This window comes from Dasypus novemcinctus, chromosome 3 (genome assembly GCF_030445035.2).
Source record: "Dasypus novemcinctus isolate mDasNov1 chromosome 3, mDasNov1.1.hap2, whole genome shotgun sequence".
NCBI lineage: Eukaryota > Metazoa > Chordata > Mammalia > Cingulata > Dasypodidae > Dasypus > Dasypus novemcinctus.
Genome location: NC_080675.1, coordinates 114,372,736 through 114,394,948, shown reverse-complemented (window position 1 = coordinate 114,394,948; position 22,213 = coordinate 114,372,736). Strand labels below are relative to the sequence as shown.

Sequence of the window (22,213 nt, the reverse complement as noted above, 5' to 3'; positions counted from 1 at the left end):
TTGACAAAAGCTTTGCAGATTAAAAGGTAATAAAATAAGAAATAAATGTGGTAAAGATGAGTGATTAAATCTATAGTAAACACTCTGACAATGGGACACAGATTAGCCATACCTCTCCCCCCCCCCACACCCCATTCAGATCCTACAGGAAACACTAGTGCTTTAAGAGGAAGAGAAAGAATTTGAAAAGAAAAATAAACTCAGATTGTTTGGAATATCCAGTTAATGAAGATGAGGGAATCATAGGAACTCATCACAAAAAGATTTGAATTCTTACTGATTTGACCTGAAAATGCTGACCTCATCGAAGGTTACGTCAAGCTCAGAATTCACCACTCAAGCAAAGACTTCAACAAATGGGTTAATGGTTCTCATGAAATCATAAGAAAACATGCAATGCCCTGCAATTGTGTATAGCTCGTACATGATAGAAACTTAATAGAGGTTTGCCCAATTTTGACAATAATCTTAAAATTTTATGTAGTAATGAGTTGTGATGCTGTCAAACTCTTATTTCTACCTTTCTTTTTGTTTTAGACCTTAAAATTTCTCTTACTTTTTAATGAACTCATTTATTGATTAATGGGCTGTTAATTGTTATTTGTAGTATTTCTGTATTTTTGGATGTTCTTTATATCTAAAAAATTTCAAGATATCTCTTCTGTCATATAGAGAGCTATATAGATATATTTATCAAATAGTATTATGGGAAATACTAAATTATAAATTCTATAAACTAAAATTTATAGGCCTAAGATGAAATAAAATAGTTAGGCCTTAGACAATGTAATGTGCTTATAAAGACTGGTAATGTAATGTAACTGAATTCTATTTTGTTTTTGAAGGAAATGGGAAGACATGATGACCTCTGGTCTCTATTCTACATGTTGGTGGAGTTTGTAGTTGGTCAACTGCCTTGGAGAAAAATAAAGGACAAGGTAATTTTGGAAATGGAAATCTCAGTGTGGGTGGGGGACGGAAGAAAAAATTCTCTTGGGTAAGCATTTTTGTTGAGATCTATTTAAACATAAGAATGAAAATTTGCAAGCACTTTCACTGTGTTCTAAATGTACATTTTTCTCTTTATGAGATGATTTATTAGAGATCTAATTAATGTTCTGACTTTTCTATATACATGGGGAATAGATACCAGTTTAAGTGCAGTCATTGCTTCTGATTTGATTTCTAGCTGTCCCTCTTAGCTTTTACATTTACTAGTTCTCTCTTTTTTTTGTTAATAAATTTAAGTAAGCTATTAGTTCTTAAATGCCACGTTATATTGTTTGATTTGAAAGATGTAGATGTGTGTTGATAAGAAAAAGTAAACCAAATTTAAAATCACTCTTTATTTTAATAAACTATCAATTTCCTGATGCAAAACTTTGTGTTACGCTGTTGGTTCTGCAACCAAACTTTTGTTTGTGTGTTTTATGTGGTATGTTATTTTTAAAGCCTTTTGCATTAAGCTGTTAGTAAGAACTCAGACCTTGCTTTTATTTATTTATTTATTTTTTTAATTTTTGTTAGGTACGAGGCCCGGAGATTGAACCCGGGACCTTGTGTGTGGTATGCCAGCACTCAACCACTGGAGCAACAATGGGTCCCTTGCTTTATTCTTAATTATCCACTACTGCATTCCCCTATACTTATGCTTGAGATTGTTACTGAGGGGCTTTTAATGTACAACTGCCAAGAGAAATTGACTTTAGTTCCTTTTCTTTTTACTTCCCAGGAGCAAGTAGGCTCTATTAAGGAGAGGTATGACCACAGGCTCATGTTGAAACATCTCCCCCCTGAATTCAGCATCTTTCTGGACCATATCTCTTCTTTGGATTATTTTACAAACCAGACTACCAGGTAACTATCTTTGTGAGTTCTTTGGTTTAATTGTTCTTGCTCTCTTAGCTTCTGTTTTCACTCATTATTACTTTGAGACCATTGTAAATGAGTATGGGAGGTCCCTAGAATAATATAATTTTAATGCTTCCCGAGAAATGAGGTGTAATTAACTGATGATAACAATGTTAGTAGTTCATTAAAGTTTTAGGTTTGTTCATCATGTTACACTGTGCATGCTTGGATTCATCTGATATACAGAATTTCTTGTTCAAATATATGTAAATTCTGTAGCTAATATACTGATTCAGAGAGGTAATATATCTGTCAAGGGCTCGAGGGCTGCATATCATGTTTCTATGCTATGGAATAACAGTCATTGAAGATTATTGGCTCCATTTCGTCTGCGGTCAGTGAATCATTTCCTTAATACAACAGTTAATGAGGCCATATAAGGGGAAACCCTTATAAGGGTTTACCACAAATTGCATTCCTAACCAATCAGATACTTTTCAGAAGATTCTGATGCTCTTAGGGAAAACTTGGTCATGGCTTAATGCAAAATGATCACTACCACTTAAAACATAAATAAAGCCATACATAGATTTATAATAATAATAAAAGTTAGTGGTGTATTGTTTTTATCTACAACGAACAGCACAGATTCTACTGCCTATTAATAGGAGTTTTTATTCATGTTTACATTCTAAAATATTACTACTGTTGCCCAGTCAAAAGAATAAAACTGTCTATGATACAATTACTTTGTTTTTATATAGTAATCATTCTTTCTAAATTGCAGCTTTTGTTTAAGGTATAAACAGGATATAAAACAAAGTGGCAACATATAACCTTGCGTCCTTAGAGACCTTAAGTAGGTGAGCTTATCTTCTTTCTTCCCAAATGACCGTTTGCTTTAGAAACTATATAGATTGTCTAACCAGTAGGAAATTTATGAATTGCTAAAGCTTTAAGAAAAAGTGTATAAGGAGCTGAAAAATGTTTCAGCTTTCCAGCTGGGAAAATACTTGTCTTTATTGACAAAGCTTAATGGGGTGGTTATACAAATATAACACAGTAAAAAGTTTATCACATCCTCTGTTTAGTTATGCCTATAATCTAAAGAAGACTACCATATTCACCAGCTAAAGTTTGAAACTTAGACCCTTAATTAATTTAAATTAACAAGCTTTTATTCTCAAGTTTTTCATTTGGCCATTCTCTTAAGGACTTCTGTATCTTTCTATCCCTTAATAACAACAAAGTATAGTAATTTTCTTATTTGGGGAAGAGAGAGCAGACATAAAAAAAATAATGTTTTTTCCTCTGCTCTCTGATCTTTCATAAGCAATGAGTGGGAGGAGAGAGCAGGTGGATGGGAGAAGTATAATTGGAAAAAGATGTTGGTATAATTAACATTGGAAGAGATGGTATATTCTGATGACTAGTGTCAATGTGACAACAAGTTCCAAAACATCTGAGTTTTGCAGCTTCTGTCTCTTGCTTTGGCATGGCTCCCTGTGGCGATCTTTATTTTGAGAAAAATTATTTTTAATCTGAATCCTCTTATGAACTAATGTTGTCCATATGGTTAGTTTTACAGTTGGGAATTCTTTCCTGATTTTGAGTTTAAATATTGTTCTATCAAAATTTTAAACTCATGAGACTACTACAGTACTTAAAAACATAGGAAATGGACTTTGGCCCAGGGTTAGGGCGTCCGTCTACCACATGGGAGGCCCGCCGTTCAAGCCCCGGGCCTCCTTGACCCGTGTGGAGCTGGCCCATGCGCAGTGCTGATGCACGCAAGGAGTGCCCTGCCACGCAGGGGTGTCCCCCGCGTAGGGGAGCCCCACGCGCAAGGAGTGCACCCATAAGGAGAGCCGCCCAGCGCGAAGGAGGGAGCAGCCTGCCGAGGAATGGCACCGCCCACACTTCCCGTGCCGCTGACGACAACAGAAGCGGACAAAGAAACAAAACGCAGCAAAAAGACACAGAAAACAGACAACCGGGGGAGGGGAGGGGAATTAAATAAATAAAAAAATAAATCTAAAAAAAAAAACAACAACAGCAAACAAAAGCATGCCAGTTTCTAGCATGACTTTTTCCCTAACTACATAAAAGGTCAAATGGCAGTAATTTATCTCCAACTTTGTATATTCAGAGTAAAACCAAAGTAGATATATTAATTCTTTATAATCAACAAGTGTTAAATTATGCTGTTTTATAGAGCCACTTTTATTTTGAATGTCTGTATTTTGTAAAACTTCAAAAATTAGAATTTCAGGCCATAGAACATTATTAACTTAAAAATTTACCTATGGGCTAACGCCAATCCAAAACCCTGCTTCTGCTAACTTCCATAGCAGGTAAAGAAATAGAAAATACTGTTATTTTGTCTTCACCAGGAATCCTTTATGCATGTCTCAGTTAGGAGAAAGGCTGAGACATACTTTTGGAAAATGTTATGGTGTTTTGGGAAGTTACATCCACATTTATCAATACTTAGTATTTACGTATATATAAGCCTGTCTTCCCAACTGGCTATTTTAAAAAAAACAAACAACTTTATTTCAGTAATACATGAAATATAAGATTTGCCATTTCAAATACAGTTAAATAAATAATTCAGTGGTATTAACTACATTTATACTGTTGCACTGCTATTACCAACATCTATTACCAAAACTTTTTCATCACCCCAAACAAAACTCTGGTACACAGTAAGCAGCAACTCTTCTTTCTTTTTTCCCCCAGGTCCCTGAGAATCTCTAATCTTCTTTCTCTCTGTGAATTTGCTTATATTACCTATTTCATAAAAAGAAGCACACGGTATATGTCCATTTGTGCCTGGCTTATTTTACTTACTATAAAGTTGGCTTTCTTTTTTATATGTTTTTTTTCTTTGTTAGAGAAGTTGTGGGTTTACAAAACAATTTACATAAAAGACAGGATTCTCATAAAACTCCCACACTAACACTTTACACTGGTGGGGAACATTTGTTACAACTGAGGATAGCACGTTTTTATAATATTAATTGAAGACCGTGGTTTAACTTAGGGTTCACTTTTTGTGTAGTATAGTTCCATGAATTTTTAAATTTTTATTCTGTTACCATTTATACAATATATTTCTCTTTTAAATCACATTAAGATATGTAATTCAGTGCTGTTAATTACATTCACAATGTTATGCTACCATTTCCAGCATCTAATACCAAAACATTTCCATCACTTCAAATAGAAACCCTGTATATTTTAAGCCTTAATTTCCCTGTTCCCTATCCCCACTTCATCCCCTGGTAAACCATATGCTTGATTCTGACTATGAGTTTGCTTATTCTAATTGTTTCAAATCACTGAGATTATACAAGATTTGTCCTTATATGTCTGGCTTATTTCACTCTACATGATGTCTTCAGGGACCATCCCTGTCGTTGCATATGTCAGGACTTCATTTCTTCTTACAGCTGAATAATACTTCATTATATGTATATACCACATTTTATTTATCCATTCTTCAGTTGATGGACACTTGGGTTGCTTCCATCTTTTAAAAGTTGTGAATAATGCCACTATGACATTGGTGTACAAATATCTGAGACTCTGCTTTCAATTTTTTAAAAAATTTAATAGCAGCCATTCTAATTGGTGTCAAATGTTATCTCATCATGGGTTTGATTTGCATTATCATGATAGTTAATGATGTTAAGCAACTTTTCTTATGCTTTCTGGCCAGAAGACATATCTGTTCAAAGAAGACATATCTGTTCAAAGACATATCTGTTCAAGTCTTGTCCCATTTTTTATTTGGGTTGTTTGTCTTTTTGTTGTTGGAGGACTCCTTTATATATACTAGATATTGCTTTATTGGATAGGTTGATTTCCGATTATTTTCTCCCATGTGTTGCTTGCCTTTTTACTTTCATGATGAAATCCTTTAAGGTGTAAGATTTTACTTTTGATGAACCCATTTATCTTTTTTTTTCTTTTGTTGCTTATGATTTGTGTGTAGGGGGATGACAGTAGACATCCTTGTCTTGATCTTAGAGGGAAAGCTTTCAGCCTTTTATCATTAAGTAGGGTGTTAGGTATGGGCTTTTCATATATGCCCTATTTCCTTCTATTCCTAGTATTCTAAGTGTTTTAGCAAGAAAGGTACTGTGTTTTTTTCAGATGCCTTTTCTGCATCAATTGAGATGATCATGTGGCTTTTTTCCTTATTCTATTAATGTGATGTATTAATTGATTTTCTTATGTTGAACCACCCTTACCTACCAGGAATAAATTACACTTGATTGTGGTATATAATTATTTTAATGTACTATTGGATTTAGTTTTAGTATTTTGAGATTATTACATCTATTTATAAGAGATATTGGTCCGTGGTTTTCTTTTTTGTGAGTTCTCTTGGTTTCCTCGGATCTTTTTATTTCCTTGGGGTTGATAGTAATGTGCCCCTTTTTATTTCTGATTTTCATAATTTGTATCCTCTTTTTTTTCTATGTATTCTAGCTAAAGATTTGTGAATTTTATTGATCTTTTCAAAGAATCAACTTGTGGTTTTGTTGATTCTTTGTATTTTTAAATTTTTTATTTCATTTTATCTCTTCTTTGATCTTTGTCATTTCTTTCTTTCTGCTCACTTTGGGTTTGATTGGCTTTTCTTTTCCTAGTTCTTCCAGTTTTGAATTTAAGTCTCTGATTTGATGGCTTGCTTCTTTTTAAATGTAAGCATTAAGAGTTATGAATTTCCCTCTCAGCACTGCCTTTGCTGCATCCCATATATTTTGTTATGTTGTTTTTTTTTTTTTCATTTACCTCATGATATTTCCTTTTTTTGCTTCTGGTTTCCTCTTTATAATCCATTGGTTGTTTGATGATGTTTAATTTCCACATATTTGTGAATCTTGTTTTTTTAAAAAAAAGATTTATTTCTCCCTCCCACCCCACCCCCATTGTCTGCTCTCTGTTCGTTTGCTGTGTGTTCTTCGTGTGTCTGCTTGTATTCTCATTAGGTGGCTCTGGTAACCAATCCTGGGACCTTCTGGAGTGGGAGAGAGGCGATCATTCTCTTGCGCCACCTCAGCTCCCTCTTCTGCTACGTCTTCTCATTGTCTTTCCTCTGTGTCTCTTGTTGTGTCATCTTGCTGCACCAGCTCTCTGTGTCAGCCAGCACTTCTGCACAGGGTGGCACTCCTGCGTGGGCCAGCACTCTGCTTGGGCCAGCTTACCTTCACCAGAAGGCCCTGGACATTGAACCCTGGACCCTCCATATGGTAGACGGGAGCCCAACTGCTTGAACCATATCCGTTTCCCTATTCTGTTTTTGTGGATGCAGTGTTCTAGATGTATTTGTCAGATCTGGTTGGTCTAGTGTATCATACAATTTCTATACTTCCTTATTGGTATTCTGACTTAAAGTTCGAGCCATTATTGAGGGTAATGTGTTAAAGTCTCCTTTTACTAATACAGAACCATCACTTTCTACCTTTAAATCTGTCAATATTTGCCTCATATATTTTGTGGTTCTGCTTTTAGGTACATATGTAATTGTTAAATCTTCCTGTTGAATTGTCGCTTTTATTAGTTGTAATGACCATTTTTGTCCCTTGTAACTGTTTTTGACTTAAAATCTCTTTTTATTTGGTATTGTGTAGCCACCCCAGCTCCCTTTACTGTCAACCTACTTATATCTTTAAAATTAGGTTAAGTCACTTGCTGATAGCATATAGTTAAGTCATGCTGGGTTTTCTTGGTAGTTAACATTTGGAACCTACAAAACAATCATGCATAGTGTGCAGAATTTCCATTCAGTACCCCTACACCAACACCTTACATTGTTGTGGAGCATTTATTACAGATTATGAAAGAACATTGTCAGACTATTAATACCGACTGTGGTCCATAGCTTACATTTGGTATGTATTTTACATATACCTCCTATTTTTTTTTTAAAGATTTATTTATTTATTTATTTATTACTCTCCCCTTCCCCCCACCCTGGTTGCTGTTCTCTGTGTCTACTTGCTGCGTCGTCTTTTTCTGCTTCTGTTGTTGTCAGCGGCATGGGCATCTGTGTTTCTTTTGGTTGCATCATCTGGTTGTGTCAGCTCTCCATATGTGCGGCACCATTCCTAGGCAGGCTGCCCTTTCTTTCGTGCTGGGCGGCTCTCCTTACGGGGTGCACTCCTTGCGTGTGGGGCTCCCCTGCACGGAGCCACTCCTGCGTGGCACAGCACTCCTTGCGCGCATCAGCACTGTGCATGGGCCAGGTCCACACGGGTCAAGGAGGCCCGGGGTTTGAACCGCGGACCTCCCATGTGGTAGACAGATGCCCTAGCCACTGGGCCAAGTCCGCCACCTACCCCATATTTTTAACACCATGTAGTAGTATTGAGCATTTTTTGGAGTTCTTGAGAGAACACTCTCATGTTTCTACTGTTTACCACAGTCCATCTTCCACCATATGGTTCACTGTGTTATACAGACCCATGCCTTGTACAATCTATCCAAAATGTACACTCAGTTGTATAGTCATTGCTGCAGTAAAATCTTTAAAAATTTTTAAAAATCCCATTCCTCCCTATTATTGACCCTTAGTGTTGATATAGTAACTTCTTTGACATTGATGCAAGAATATTACAATATTGCTGTTAATTGTAGTCCATAAATTGCATTAACTGTATTTTTCCTATGCAACACCATATTCTTAACACTATGTAATAGTGATGTACAGTCGTTCAAATTCATAGAAGAACATTCTTGTAATTGTACTACTGACTTACAATTTTATCCACCTCTGGGTTCACTGTTATTCAGACCCTAGATTATTCTCTAGCTTTCTTCAGTTGAAGTTTATGTCCCTAAACTACCCCTTTCAGCAACAATCCCATTTATAAACCAGCTGTGTCAGTTATATTCACAATACTGTGTTACCATCAACTCTATCCATTTCCACACATTTTTGGTAAAGCTAATTACACATTCTATATACATTAAGCAACAGTACCCCTTCTCAGCCCTCATCCTACCTCCTGGTAACCTAGTCTAAGATTTTAGCTCCATGTGTTTATTCTTCGTATTTAGTTCATATTTGTGAGACCATACAATATTTGTCCTTTTGTGTTGGGCTTGTTTCACTCAGCATAATGTCCTCAAGGTACATCCATTTTAGCATATGTGTCCCAATTTCATTTCTTCTTATAGCAGCATAGTATTCCATCATATTTATATACCACATTTTATTTATCCATTTCTTGGTTAATGAACACTTGGGTTGCTTCCATCTCTTGACAGTTGTGAATAACACCGCTTTGAACATTGGTGTGCAAATGTCTGTTCACATAACTGTTTTCATTGTATTTGGATATATTGCTCAAAATATCCAGAAGATACAGTACAGGGATTGCTGCATCATACAACATTTCTATATTTAGCTTCCTGACAAACTGCCAAACTGTATCCCACAGAGGCTGTACCATTCTACATTCCCACCAACAGGGAAGGAGTGTTCTCCACATCCTCTCTCATACTTTTTTTTTTTTTTTAAATAATGGCCATTTTATGAGGTGTGAGATGATATCTCATTTGTACTTTCGATTTGCATTTCCCTAATAGCTAATGATACTGAACATTTTTTCATGTCCTTTTTCACCCAGTTGTTATTTCCTCTTTGGAGAAATGTCTAAGTCTTTTGCCTATTTTTAAATGGGATTGGTTGCTCTTTTTCTGTTGAGTTGTATGTTCTCTTTATATAGCATGAAAATCAAACCCTATCGGATATGAGGTTTCCAAATATTTTCTCCCATTGAGTGGGTTGCATTTTCACCTTCTGGAAAAGTTCTTTGAAGTACAAAAGTGTTTAAGGTTGAGGAGGTCCCATTTATCCATTTGTGTTTCATTGCTCGTGCTTTCAGTGTATGGTTTAAGAAACCACCACCTACCGCCAAGGTCTTGAAGATGTTTCCCTGTATTTCTTCTAAGAGTGTTTTGGTTCTAGTGTTTATATTTAGGTCTTTGATCCATTTTGAGTTCATTTTTATATAAGGTGTGAAATAGAGGTCCTCTTTCTTTCTTTTGTTTTTTTTTTTTTTAAAGATTTATTTATTTATTTTAATTTCCCCCCCTCCCCTGGTTGTCTGTTCTTGGTGTCTATTCGCTGCGTCTTGTTTCTTTGTCCGCTTCTGTTGTCGTCAGCAGCACGGGAAGTATGGGCGGCGCCATTCCTGGGCAGGCTGCTCTTTCTTTTCATGCTGGGCGGCTTTCCTCACGGGCGCACTCCTTGCGCGTGGGGCTCCCCCACGCGGGGGACACCCATGCGTGGCACGGCACTCCTTGCGCGCATCGGCACTGCGCATGGCCAGCTCCACACGGGTCAAGGAGGCCCGGGGTTTGAACCGCGGACTTCCCATATGGTAGACGGACGCCCTAACCACTGGGCCAAAGTCCGTTTCCCCTCTTTCTTTCTTTTGACTATGGATATCCAGTTCTCCCAGCACCAGACTATTCTACCCCAGCTGGTTGGGCTTAACATCCTTGTCAAAAATCACTTGAACATAGATATGAAGGTCTGTTTCTGAACCATCAGTTTCATACCATTGGTCTGTGTGTCTGTCTTTATGCCAGGTCCATGCTGTTTTGACCACTGTAGTAGCTAGGTAATATGCTTTAAATCCAGAAGAGTCCTCCAACTTCATTCTTCCTTTTTGAGATGTTTCTGGCTATATGGGGCCCCTTATCCTTCCAAATATATTTTATAATTTGCTTTTCCATTTCTTTAAAAAAGGCTGTAAACTTATAATATTATTCCATTTATTTTTAACATTGCATTGTAGTTTTCTGAATACAAGTGATTTATATCCTTGGTTAAATTGATTCCTAAATATGTGATTCTTTTACTTGCTCTTGTAAATGGGATTTTTTTTTCCTGACTTCTTCCTCAGATTGCTCATTACTAATGTTTGGAAACATACTGATTTTTGTGTTAATCTTGTATCCTACCATTCTGCTGAACTCATTTACTAGCTCTAGTAGCTTTGTTGTAGTTTTTTGGGGGGACTTTCTAGGTGATGGGTCATATTATCTGTGAATAGCAAAAGTTTTACTTCTTCCTTAACAATTTGGACACCTTTCTTTTTTTTTTTTTTCTTGCCTGATTACTCTAGCTAGAACCTCTAGCATTATATTGAACAACAGTGATGATGGTGGGCATCCTTGTCTTGTTCCTGATCTCAATGAGAAAACTTCCAGTCCTTCATCCTTGAGTACATTAGCTGTGGGTTTTTCATATATGCCCTTTATCATGTTGAGAAAATTTCCTTCAGCTGCTACCTTTTGGAGTATTTTTATCAGGAAAGGATGCTTTTTATGCATCAGTTGAGATGATCATGTGATTTTTCTTCTTTGATTTATTAATGTGATATAATATGTGGTTTTATTTTCTTTTTTGAACCACCTTGCATGCTTGGTCTAAAATCCAGTGATTGTGATGAATAATTCTTTTAATATGTTGTTGGATTCAATTAGTGTTTCGTGAAGGTTTTTCCATCTATATTCGTTGGGAAACTGGGTCTGTAACTTTCTTTTTTGTAATTTTATATGGATTTGTTATTAGGGTGATATTGGCTTCATATATGAGTTTGGTAGCATACCTTATCATTCTTTTTTTTTTAAGTTTGAGTAAGATATTAAATCTTTTTTGAATGCTTGGTAGAACTCACCTTTTTTTCAACAAACTATTTTTAGGAAGGATAAAAGTAAAAGTGCTTAATAAAAAATTTTCAATGTCACTAATTATTCTCAAGGGCCATAAAACATTAATTATCAAATTAACTTTTAAAGAGTTGGCCACACTCGAACTACAGATATGTCAATGCATTAATATTATAGTTTTCCTTGTTCTTAATTTCAATTATTTCTGCTTTGATCACTGTTATTTCATTCCTTCTGCTTGTTTTGGGAATAATTTGCTATGCTTTTTCTAGTAAATCCAGCTGTGTAGTTAGGTCATTGATTTTAGCACTTTCTTCTTGTTTAATGTAAGCATTGAGGGCTATAAATTTCCCTCTCAGCATTGCCTTTGCTACATTCTCTTGGCATTTCCTCTTCGATGCATTGATTATTTAAGAGTGTGTTGTTTAATCACTATGTAGTTGTGATTTTTTTTCCTTTTTCTGCCTGTTGTTGACTTCAGCTTTATTTCATTATATTCTGAGAAAAGGCTTTGTATAATTTCTGCCTTTTTAAATTTATTGACATCTGTTTGTGACCTAACATATCATCTATCCTGGAGAAAGATCCATGAGCCCTAGTGAAGAATGTATATCCTGCTGTTTTGGTGTGCATTGTTCTGTATATGTCTATTAGGTTTGGTTCATTTATCATACTATTAAAACTCTCTGTTTCTTTATTGCACCTCTGCCCAGATGTTCTATCTAATGATGAGAGTAGTCTCTTGAAATCTTCAATGATTATTGTAAAGACAGCTCTTAATCCCTTCCATTTTGCCAGTGTTTGCCTCATGTAATTTGGGGCATCCAGGTCAAATGCATATACATTTATTATTGTTATTTCTTCCTGTTTTTTTGCCCCTTTTATTAATATATAGTCTCTAAAAACAACCTTGCTTTTAAAGTCTATTTCATCTGATATAAATGCAACTACTTCAGCTTTTTTTCTGATTACTGCATTTGTGGAATATCTTTTTCCAGCCTTTCACTTTAAATCTGTTTGTATCATGGGTCTAAGGTGAGTCTGTCATAGACAGCATATAGATGACTCATATTTTATTATCCATTCTGCCAGTCTGTGTTTTTTGACTGGGGACTTTAATCCATTAATATTCAAGGTTACTACTGTAAAGTCAGTACTACTTCACCCATTTTGACCTTTGGGTTTTATCTGTCACATCTTATTTTCAAAACTCTTTTTACAGTTTTGGTTACTTTGATTGATTTAATTTTCATTTCTACACTCTTTTCCAAGCCTCTCTCTCCTGTCTTCTCTTTTCAAGCTGTAGTACTCCCTTTAGTATTTCCTGTAAAGTCAGTCTCTTTGTTACAAACTCTCAGTTTATCTGTGACTATTCTAAACTTGCCCTCATTTTTGAAATAGTCTTGCTGCATATGAGTCTTTGCTTGCAATTTTTCTCTTTCAGTACATTAAGTATATCATACTACTGCCTTCTTGCCTCCATGATTTCTGACAATAAATCAGCATTTAAGCTTATTGGGTTTCCCTTGTATATGATGAATCATTTTCTGTGCCCTGCCACACAGAGAGGTATAAGTGCCCATTTACTATGGAGAGAGTCATTTATTCATCTTCACCATTTTTTACCTCCTCCTTCCTGTTCCTCTTCCTCTTCCCTGAATTCTGTACAGTTTTCTACTGTACTCTGGGGCTTTGAAATATTCAGAAATTTCCTGCCTGTTTAATGATTATTCTGGTTAGGGAACTGAGTCATGGGCCTTCCTCCTCTGGCACTTTCCTACAATCCTCTCCAACTTTATTTCTTTGTGTCACTTTGGTCACTGTCTAGTTTCCTTTCCTTTCAGTCTGAAGAACTCCCTCTGCTTGTAGAGCATGTCTGGTGGTGACAAACTCCTTCAGCTTTTGTGTCTGAGAATCTCTTAATCTTCCCCTCATTTTTTTGCCAAACAATTACAAGTTTAATTTGTTTAATAAATTTACCCCTCCAGTTCCTATTCATAGCCTCCAATATTCCTTTGAAATATCAGACAGACACAGTAGTGGCCAAGAGTAAATTCCAGCCCACTCAGAGTTTAAAAGTTTAGTTCTCTGCCCATTCTATATTGCAGTGGCACTTGTCTAGAATTGGTACCTCCCCACACTTTGAGAACTTTAAATATACCAGTGAAAAAAGCTTTTTCTCCTTCAAGGGAAAGAGAGAAAATCACTCCTCAAAACCCAGCCGATCTTCTTGTGGTCTTTCTTCCTGTCCAGTTTCTTCTGGTTCATTTTTTACAGTAGAGCAAGAGACCCAAACCTAACCTGAGTTACTAGAAACAAAACATGGCTACAAAGGGAGTGACCAGGAACAACTTCAGGGTATGTGCTTCACAGAAAAAAAGCAAATCCACGAATTACAACCCCTGGATTTACAAAATCCGTTCTTCCAAGGCTAGTGGAAGACAGGAAGGGGAGGTAGGAGAGTAAATTGCATAGGGAAAAAAACAAGTATTCACATCAGCCCAGGCACAGCGACCGACAAATGCTAGAAAATAGCTACAGAAAACGTTTGGTCCTTTCAGACTCAGGGTGGTGTAAAAAAATTCACATACTGGTGTCAATAGATTCTGCCTTATGTGCACCAGAGACAAAAATTCCAAGTACTCAGAAAGAAGGGAATATGCACAGGGTCCTTGGCAGAGTGGGTCGAGGAAGGTGAACAGGTAAAAGATCTGCACAACCTTTCAGTCCCACCCACTTATGGTAGGAGATTCAGTGGCCTGCAGCAGCCTTCAGTTTGTCAGGCGACGGATGTGGTGAATAGAACTTCTCTGCAGAAGTTGAGCTACTCAGGGCAGACTGCAGATAGACTGTCTTGTGGAGGAGTCTGTTGCTTACTTAAGAAGTAAGACTACCAAGGAGAAGAGGCGCAACTGGGAAAGGTATGCTTGGCCAGGGGTCTTTGCTTTATTGGCGCTGATAATGAATAAAGGAAGAGATAGTGAAGAGGCAGCCACTGATAATGTATGTTGACTGCATTGCTGTGAGAAAAGCCAAGGGCAAACCAGGCCAAAGTAGTAAGGCCAGTTCTTTGTATATTTGAAAGCCTCTGGTGTGTTTCAATTCCTTTTATTGAACCAGTGATATTCGAAGCAGTAAAGTAAGTATAAAAGGGACATATTATGTAAGAGACTATCCAGCTGACCAACAAGATGAATGGGAAAGAGACTGACAAATGTACCCTGGATGAGGAAAAGAGCTGCAGCAAAAGGTTGAAGAGCCTGTCAGCAATTATTTTGCTGACACTAGGGATTGGGTGAGGCTTCCTCCATGATACCTCTCTTCAAGTTTGTCCTTTTCAGAGTTTGTTGGCTTTTTGACTGTCGATATTCATGTCTGTCATTAAATTTGGGAAGTTTTCTGCTATAATTTCTTTGACTATTCCTTCTGCCACTTCCTCTCTTTCTTCTGGGACTCCCATACTGCATGTTTTGTTTTCCTGACTGCTAAAGCATATACCAGGCAATGGATTGGCTTGAACAATGGGAATTTACTGGCTCACTGTTTTAAAGCCAGGAGAAGTCCAAAATCAAAGTGTCAACAGGGCAATTCTTTTCTCCCAGAAGATTTGGCATTCTGTGGGTAGCTGCTAGCAATCTGTGGTCATTGGCTTTTCTATCACTTGGCAATGCACATGGTGGCCCTCATTGGCTTCTTGGTTCCCTTGATTCCCCTGTTTTCTTCCCTTTCTCTCTGTGTGTCTGAATTTCTTTTCTCTTATAAATGACTCAAGTTATAGGAATAGGACTCTGATTCAGTTGGACCACACATTAACTGATATAACTTCACCAAAAGGTCTTATTTACAGTGTGCTTACACCCACAGAAGGGACTGAGATTACGAACATGTTTTTCTATAGTACATAGCTCTGTTATAGCACAGTGCGTATATTGATATGCTTGATGGTGCCCCACATTCCTCTTACTTGCTTTTTTAATTCTTTTTTCCCCCTTCTCCTCAACTTGAATCTTTTCTTGACTTTGGGTTCACCAATTCTATCTTCTGAGAGATCCAAACTATTGTTGAAACCTTCTAGGTAATCCTCCCTTCCCCCAAGATGGCTCCCCTATCTGTTTTGCTCATTGTTTGTGCTCCTTGTCTGCTTGTTGTCTATTTGTTTTTTCTTTACGAAGCACCAGGAACCGAAGTCAGGACCTCTCATGGAGGAGGCAGGTGCTCAACTGCTTGAGCCACATCAGCTTCCTGCCCTTTTTTTTTTTGCTTGTTTTCTGTTTGTTTTTAGTTATTGTCTTGCTCATTTTTTTTTTTTTTTTTTTTTTTTTTTGCTCATTGTTTGTCTCCTTTAGGAGGTATTAGGAATCAAACTCAGGACCTCCCATGTAGGAAGTGGGTGCTTAGTTGCTTGAGCCACATCTGTTCCCCCCTTCTAGGGAGTTTTTCATTTGATTAGTACTTCAACTCTATTATTTCCATTTGCTTCCTTTTTAAAACTTCTATTTCTATTGCGATTCACAACTTATTCATTCATTATTTTTTTTCTAAAGCCTTTAGTTTCTCCATATTTTCCTTTATCTCCTTGATTATATTGAGGATCATTTTTTTGCATTCTCTATCTAGCATGTCCAAAATTTGGTCCTCTTTGTTGATGGTTTCTGGATCTTGTTCCTTTACTTGAGCCATCATTTCCTCTTTCTTTGTTTTGTAATCTTTTGTTGCACTGTACATTTTAATATTTTAAAGTATTATCTCTATAATATACTGCCTTTTCTTTAAGGTGTAGCCAGTTATTAATATGGCAGAGATTTCCTTGAGTGCCAGGAGCTGCTAAAAACAAACCCATGGAAAAAACACCTTTCACAGTTCTGCACACTGACTGTCTTTCAGAGTTACTCATTCCTATCAAGAAGATCAACCTTCAGTAAATGCAAAGTGCAGGGTCCTGTCTGTCTTTTCTGAGTCTGGGTCCTGTCCTGGGCTTGAGGGTAAGATAAAGAGGAAATCCAAACCTAACCATGTGTATTAGTCAGGGTTCTCTAGGGAAACAGACCTGACGGGAGATATCTATAAATAGCAGGAGATTTTATAAAATTCTCTCACACAACCATGAAGATGCACAAGTCCAAATTCCACTGGACAGGCTGCAAACCAAGGGTTCCGGTGAATGTCCTTGATGAGTTCCCAGGAGTCACTGACTGTCTGACTAAAGCCGTGAATTCACTCTCTTAATGTTGAAATCACTTCCCCTTTTAAGGCTTTCAACTGATTGGGTGAGACATCACTCATTGCTGATGGCAGTCTTCTTGGTTGATCGTAGATATAATCAGCCATCTGTGCAATCAGCTCACTGAAGATTAAAGTCCGTGAAATGCTTTTGTATTACAATTAGCCCAGTGCTTGCTTAACCAAACAACTGGGCACCTTTACCTGGCCAAGTTGACACATAGCCTAACCATCACAGTCTACCCCTTGTCAACTTAGCAGCCATATACATCACTTTAAACCATACTTAGTCTCTAAATAAAAACAATAACAGATATGTGTTTCTGCCTAACAAATAATCAACTGTCATGCATATAATCAGAAATGCACTAATTCCCTCCACAATATGGTACAAGTCCTTGGGTAGTATTCACTTATAAACTTGACATCCTTAAATACTATGACATGAAACTAATACAATTTATGTCATATGATAAGAGCAAAGGTTAAGGAAGAAAACAAAGGTATTCATTTTATGTATATAAACAAATATAACGAAACAAGGGAAAATGATTCATGAAAATTATAGTCCTCATTTCTGTACCTGGTCATGAGGTCAAGTATTTATCACTTCTTTCTTCCTTTACCCATTCCATGTTCCATTTATCCTCAGGAAGCACCTCAGCTGGCTGTGGTTCTTTGCCTGATGGGGTGACCCAAACTTTCATTCCTGAAAATTCTGGACCATGATTAATCCTGCTTGGATTGGTTTGTTGTAATTTTCCACTGACTTTAATCACAGGGCATGGTAGTACTAAGAGACACCTATGGGATCTCCTGTATTCTAGGCAAACTCTTCTTTACCTCCTATTTCCCCTTGATAGTCAGAATCAATAACCCCCAGTCAGTATAGTAATTCCCTTCTTTGTCCATTGATTCAGAGGCATGCTGAGCCTAAAGTGACCAGGTGGCAGTCTTAACTTCCAGTTCAGTTGAATCATTGTTCTGTTCCCAGGTGAAAGCACTCCTCATTTTGGAACTAAGACCTATAGACCAGCAGAGCTTAAGGTTGCAGGGACAGGAAGCAGAAATTTTCCTAGTGGATCACTAGAGGTAATAATGAGTGGTGCCACTCCCATATCCACCCCTTGATTCCTGGACCATAAATCCTGGCAATGGGAGAAACAGCACCATAGAGTGGATGCTGATATAGAGTATATGCAGCCTCCTGGAGAACATTACCCCAGCCCCTAGTCCTGCAAGGTATTGCCACTTAATTGACACCATAATTGAGTCTTCAAAAGGTCATTCTACCTTTCTGTCAATCTAGCTGCTTCTGGATAATGGGGAACATGATAAGACCAGTGAATTCCATGAACATGTGCCCATTCCTGCACATCATTTGCTGTGAAGTGGGTTCCTGAAGCAATGCTGTGTAGAATGCTGTGTTGATGGATAAGGTATTTGGTAAATCCATGGATAGTAGTTTGGAGAAGCATTGCATGCAGGGAAGGCAAACCCATATCTGGAGTATGTATCTATTCCAAATAGAACAAATCACTGCCCTTTCCATGATGGAAGTGGTCCAGGGTAATCAACCTGCCACCAGGTAGCAGGCTGATCACCTTGGGGAATGGTACCATATCAGGAGCTGAGTGTGGTTTCTGCTGTTGGCAGATTGGGCACTCAGCAGTGGCTGTAGCCAGGTCATCCTTGGTGAGGAGAAGTCCATGTTGCTGAGCCCGTGCATAACCTCCATCTCTACCACCATGGCCATTTTATTCATGAGCCCATTGGGCAGTGACAGGAGTGACTGGGGAAAAAGACTGAGCACTAGCCACAGAGCAGGTCATCTTATCCACTTAATTATCAAAATCTTCCTCTGCTGAGGTCACCCTATGGTGAGCATTCACATGGGACACAAACATTTTCGTATTTTTTGCCCAGTCAGAAAGGTCTATCTACATATCTCTTCCCCAGACCTCTTGCCACCAATTTTCCAATCATGTTCTTTCCAAGTCCTTCATCAACCAATCAAACCACTGGCAACAGCCTATGACAAATGTACCTCCATGTACAAACATACCTCCAGCCATTTCTCCTTCCAAACAAAATGAACATACAGGCACACTGCTTGAAGTTCTGCCCACTGAAAGGACCACTGTCCTTCAGGGATGTCCCAGAAAGGGACTGCAGTGCTGCTGCTGTCTACTCTCGGGTGTTACTTGCATATTGTGCAGAACTATCTGTAAACCAGGCCTCAGTTTTCTCTTCCTCAGTCTACGGATTGTAAGGAACTCCCCAAGAGGCCATATCTGTGGGCTGGGAAAGAGATGGTAATGTGGCAGGAGTCAGGGTAGCCATAGACTTTTGGGCCACTTCCTCGAGTAACTTACTTGTGCCTTCAGGATCCCCTTGAGCCCTATCTCATATATACCACTTCCACTTTATAAGATGGAGTGCTGCTGTACGTGCCCAACTTTATGGTTTGGTGGTTCAGACAATACCCAGCTCATAATAGACAACTCAGATCTCATGTTAACTTGGTGGCCCATGGTTAAGTGTTCAGTCTTACTAAGGCCAAGTAGCAGGCCAAAAGCTGTTTCTTAAAAGGAGAGTAGTTATCTTCAGAGGATGGCAGGGCTTTGCTCCAAAATCCTAAGGGTCTGCATTGTGATTCTCCTATAAGGACCTGCCAAAGGCTCCAGACGGCATCTCTCTTTGTCACTAACACTTCCAGCACCATTGAATCTGTTGCATCATATGGCCCAAGTGGTGTTGCAGCTTTCACAACAGCCTGGACCTGTCACAAGGCTTTTCTTGTTCCAGTCCCCACTCAAAACTTGCAGCTTTTCTGGTCACTCGGTAAATGAGCCGGAGTAGCACACCCAAAAAAAGAAATGTGTTGTCTCCAAAATATGAGGAGTCTACCTAAGAGTTGTGCCTCTTGTTTGGTCCTAGGAGGGGCCTGATGCAGTGACTTATTCTTCACTTTAGAAGGGTTATCTTGACATGCCCCACACCACTGGATACCTAGAAATTTCACTCAGGTGGAAGTCCCCTGTATTTTTGTTGGGTTTGTCTTCCATCCCCTCTCATGCAAATGGAGTCATTATGGAGTCATAAGTGGAGTCATTGCTACTTCTTGCTCACTAGGTCCAATCAGCATATCATCAATATAATGGACCAGTATTGATGTCTTGTGGGAGGGAGACAATCAAGGTCTCTTACTGGAAAGAGAGTCAGTGCCCTTGAACCTAATCAGATTAGAGAGCCAATTGCAAAAATCCCAGAACCAACTCAGAAATCCCACTTTTTAGATTCGTTTTCTAAGAACCATTCCTGGTACCAAGCTATATTAGTCAGGGTTCTCTAGAGAAACAGAACAGACAGGAGATATCTGTAAATAGTATGAGATTTTATAAAATTCTCTCATGCGACCATGGGGATGTATAAGTCCACATTCTGCAAGGCAGGCAACAAACCAGGGGCTCCAATGAAGGTCCTTAATGAGTTCCCAGGAGATGCTAGCTATCTGACTTAGAGCTGGGAATTCCCTCTCTGTTGAAATCACTTTTCCTTTTAAGGATTTCAACTGATTGGATGAGACTTTTTGCTGGTGGCAATATCCTTGGTTGATTGTAGATATAATCAGCCGTCTATGTAATAAACTCACTGTTGATTAAAGTGCATGAAATGCCCTTATATTACATTTAGCCCAGTGCTTGCTTGACCAAATAACTGGTCACCATTACCTGGCCGAGTTGATAAATTTAGCCTAATCATCACAACCTTCCCCCCCCCCCCCCAAAAAAAAAAAACACTCCATTTATGGTCACACTCACTGCTCACTGCTAACACTGATCTATTCTGTGTTACTGTAGTTCAGTATTTTTGAGGATATTGTTTAAACAGAATCACACAATGTGTAACCTTTTGAGACTGACTTCTTTTACATTGCTGGATAGTATTCAATGGATGACAGTACTACATTTGTTTATCACTCATTTGATAGGGGATATTTAAGTGGTTTCTAGTTTCTAGACATTGTGAATAGAACTGCTATAAATATTTGTGTTCAATTTTGTTTATTCTTAGGTTTTCATTTTGCCATGCTGAATGCCTAGGAGTAGACTTGCCAGGTCATATGTACATGTATTTGTTTTATTTTATTTATTTCTCTCCCCTTCCCCCATTGTCTTCTGTGTCCATTCCTGTGTGTTCTGCATCCACTTGCATTATCAGGTGGCACTGGGAAAATGCATCTCTTTTTTGTTATTGTTGTGTCATCTTGCTGCGTCAGCTTTCCATGTGTGCAATGCCACTCCTGGGTGGGCTGTACTTTTTTCATGTGGGGCAGCTCTCCTTGCAGAATGCACTCCTTGCACGTGGGGCACCCCTACTTGGGACACCTCTGTGTGGCACAGCACTTCTTCCACACAGCAGCACTGCACATGAGCCAGCTTACCACACGGGTCAGGAGACCCTGGGGATCGAATCCTGGACCCTCCATATGGTAGATGGACACTCTATCAGTTGAGCCACATCCGCTTCCCTGTAAATATATTTTTCAACTCTATGATACAGCCAAATGGTTTTCCAGAATGACTGTACCATTTTCATTCCCTCCTAGCAACGTTTGAGAGTTCCAGTTGCTGCACATCCTCATTAACACTTCGTATAGTCAATATTTTTTACATTCTACTAGCAATGTAGTGCTAGCTCATCATGGTTTTGCTTTGCACTTCTGTAATGATTAATGATGAATATTGTTTCACATGCTTACTTTGCCATCCTTCTGTGGATGTTTTAAGTCTTGTCCATTTTAAAATTAGGTTTGTTTTCTTATTGTTGAGGTTTGAGAGTTCTCTATTCTGGATACAAGTTGGATATGCAGTTTGCAGATATTTCCCCCAATCTTTAACTTGCCTTTTCATCCTCCTAACAGTGTCTTCTGCCAAACAAAAATTTTGCATTTTGATCAAGTTCAGTTTGTCATTTTTTTCTTTTATGGATTGTGCTTTTGGTGCCATGTTCAAGAATTGCCTAATGGTAATGAAGATTTTCTTTTATGGTAAGCTACAATATAGAACTTATAAGTTGAGGGACCTTAAGAAATGTTTTTGCTAAGGTAAGGAATCAAATCAAACTGTTATGGAATGAAAAGAATTAGAAACAATAACATTACAATAGGCAGCAATTATTTTTAGGTTGGAGATGTTAAAATTTGCAAATAATGGCTGTAGTAAGACTGGACTTTTTAAGCACAGAAAGGACTTCATCTGTGCTTAATATTGTTAGAATTTGTTTTGTTATAGGGGATTATAATACTCACTGTAGGCCAAAGCCCATTTACAATTTTTTCTTAATTATCTTTTCCTTGTTCTGTTTGTCATAGTGTTATAGTGATTCTATTTATGTAGTCCTGTGATTGAGCAGAACTCAGATTCCCTGTCATGCTGTT

At 38.0% G+C, this 22,213-nt stretch overlaps 1 protein-coding gene and 1 pseudogene across 1 annotated transcript in view; one reads left to right on the top strand and one right to left on the bottom strand.

The window, feature by feature from the left end:
* TTBK2 (tau tubulin kinase 2) overlaps positions 1–22,213 on the top strand; it is a 298,458-nt gene that overhangs the window by 187,903 nt on the left and 88,342 nt on the right. Inside the window, 3 exon segments of the mRNA XM_004466708.3 lie at positions 846–938; positions 1,733–1,838; positions 1,841–1,857. Coding sequence (XP_004466765.2) covers positions 846–938; positions 1,733–1,838; positions 1,841–1,857 — 216 coding nt within the window.
* LOC139438188 (etoposide-induced protein 2.4 homolog pseudogene) lies at positions 14,302–18,520 on the bottom strand (annotated as a pseudogene).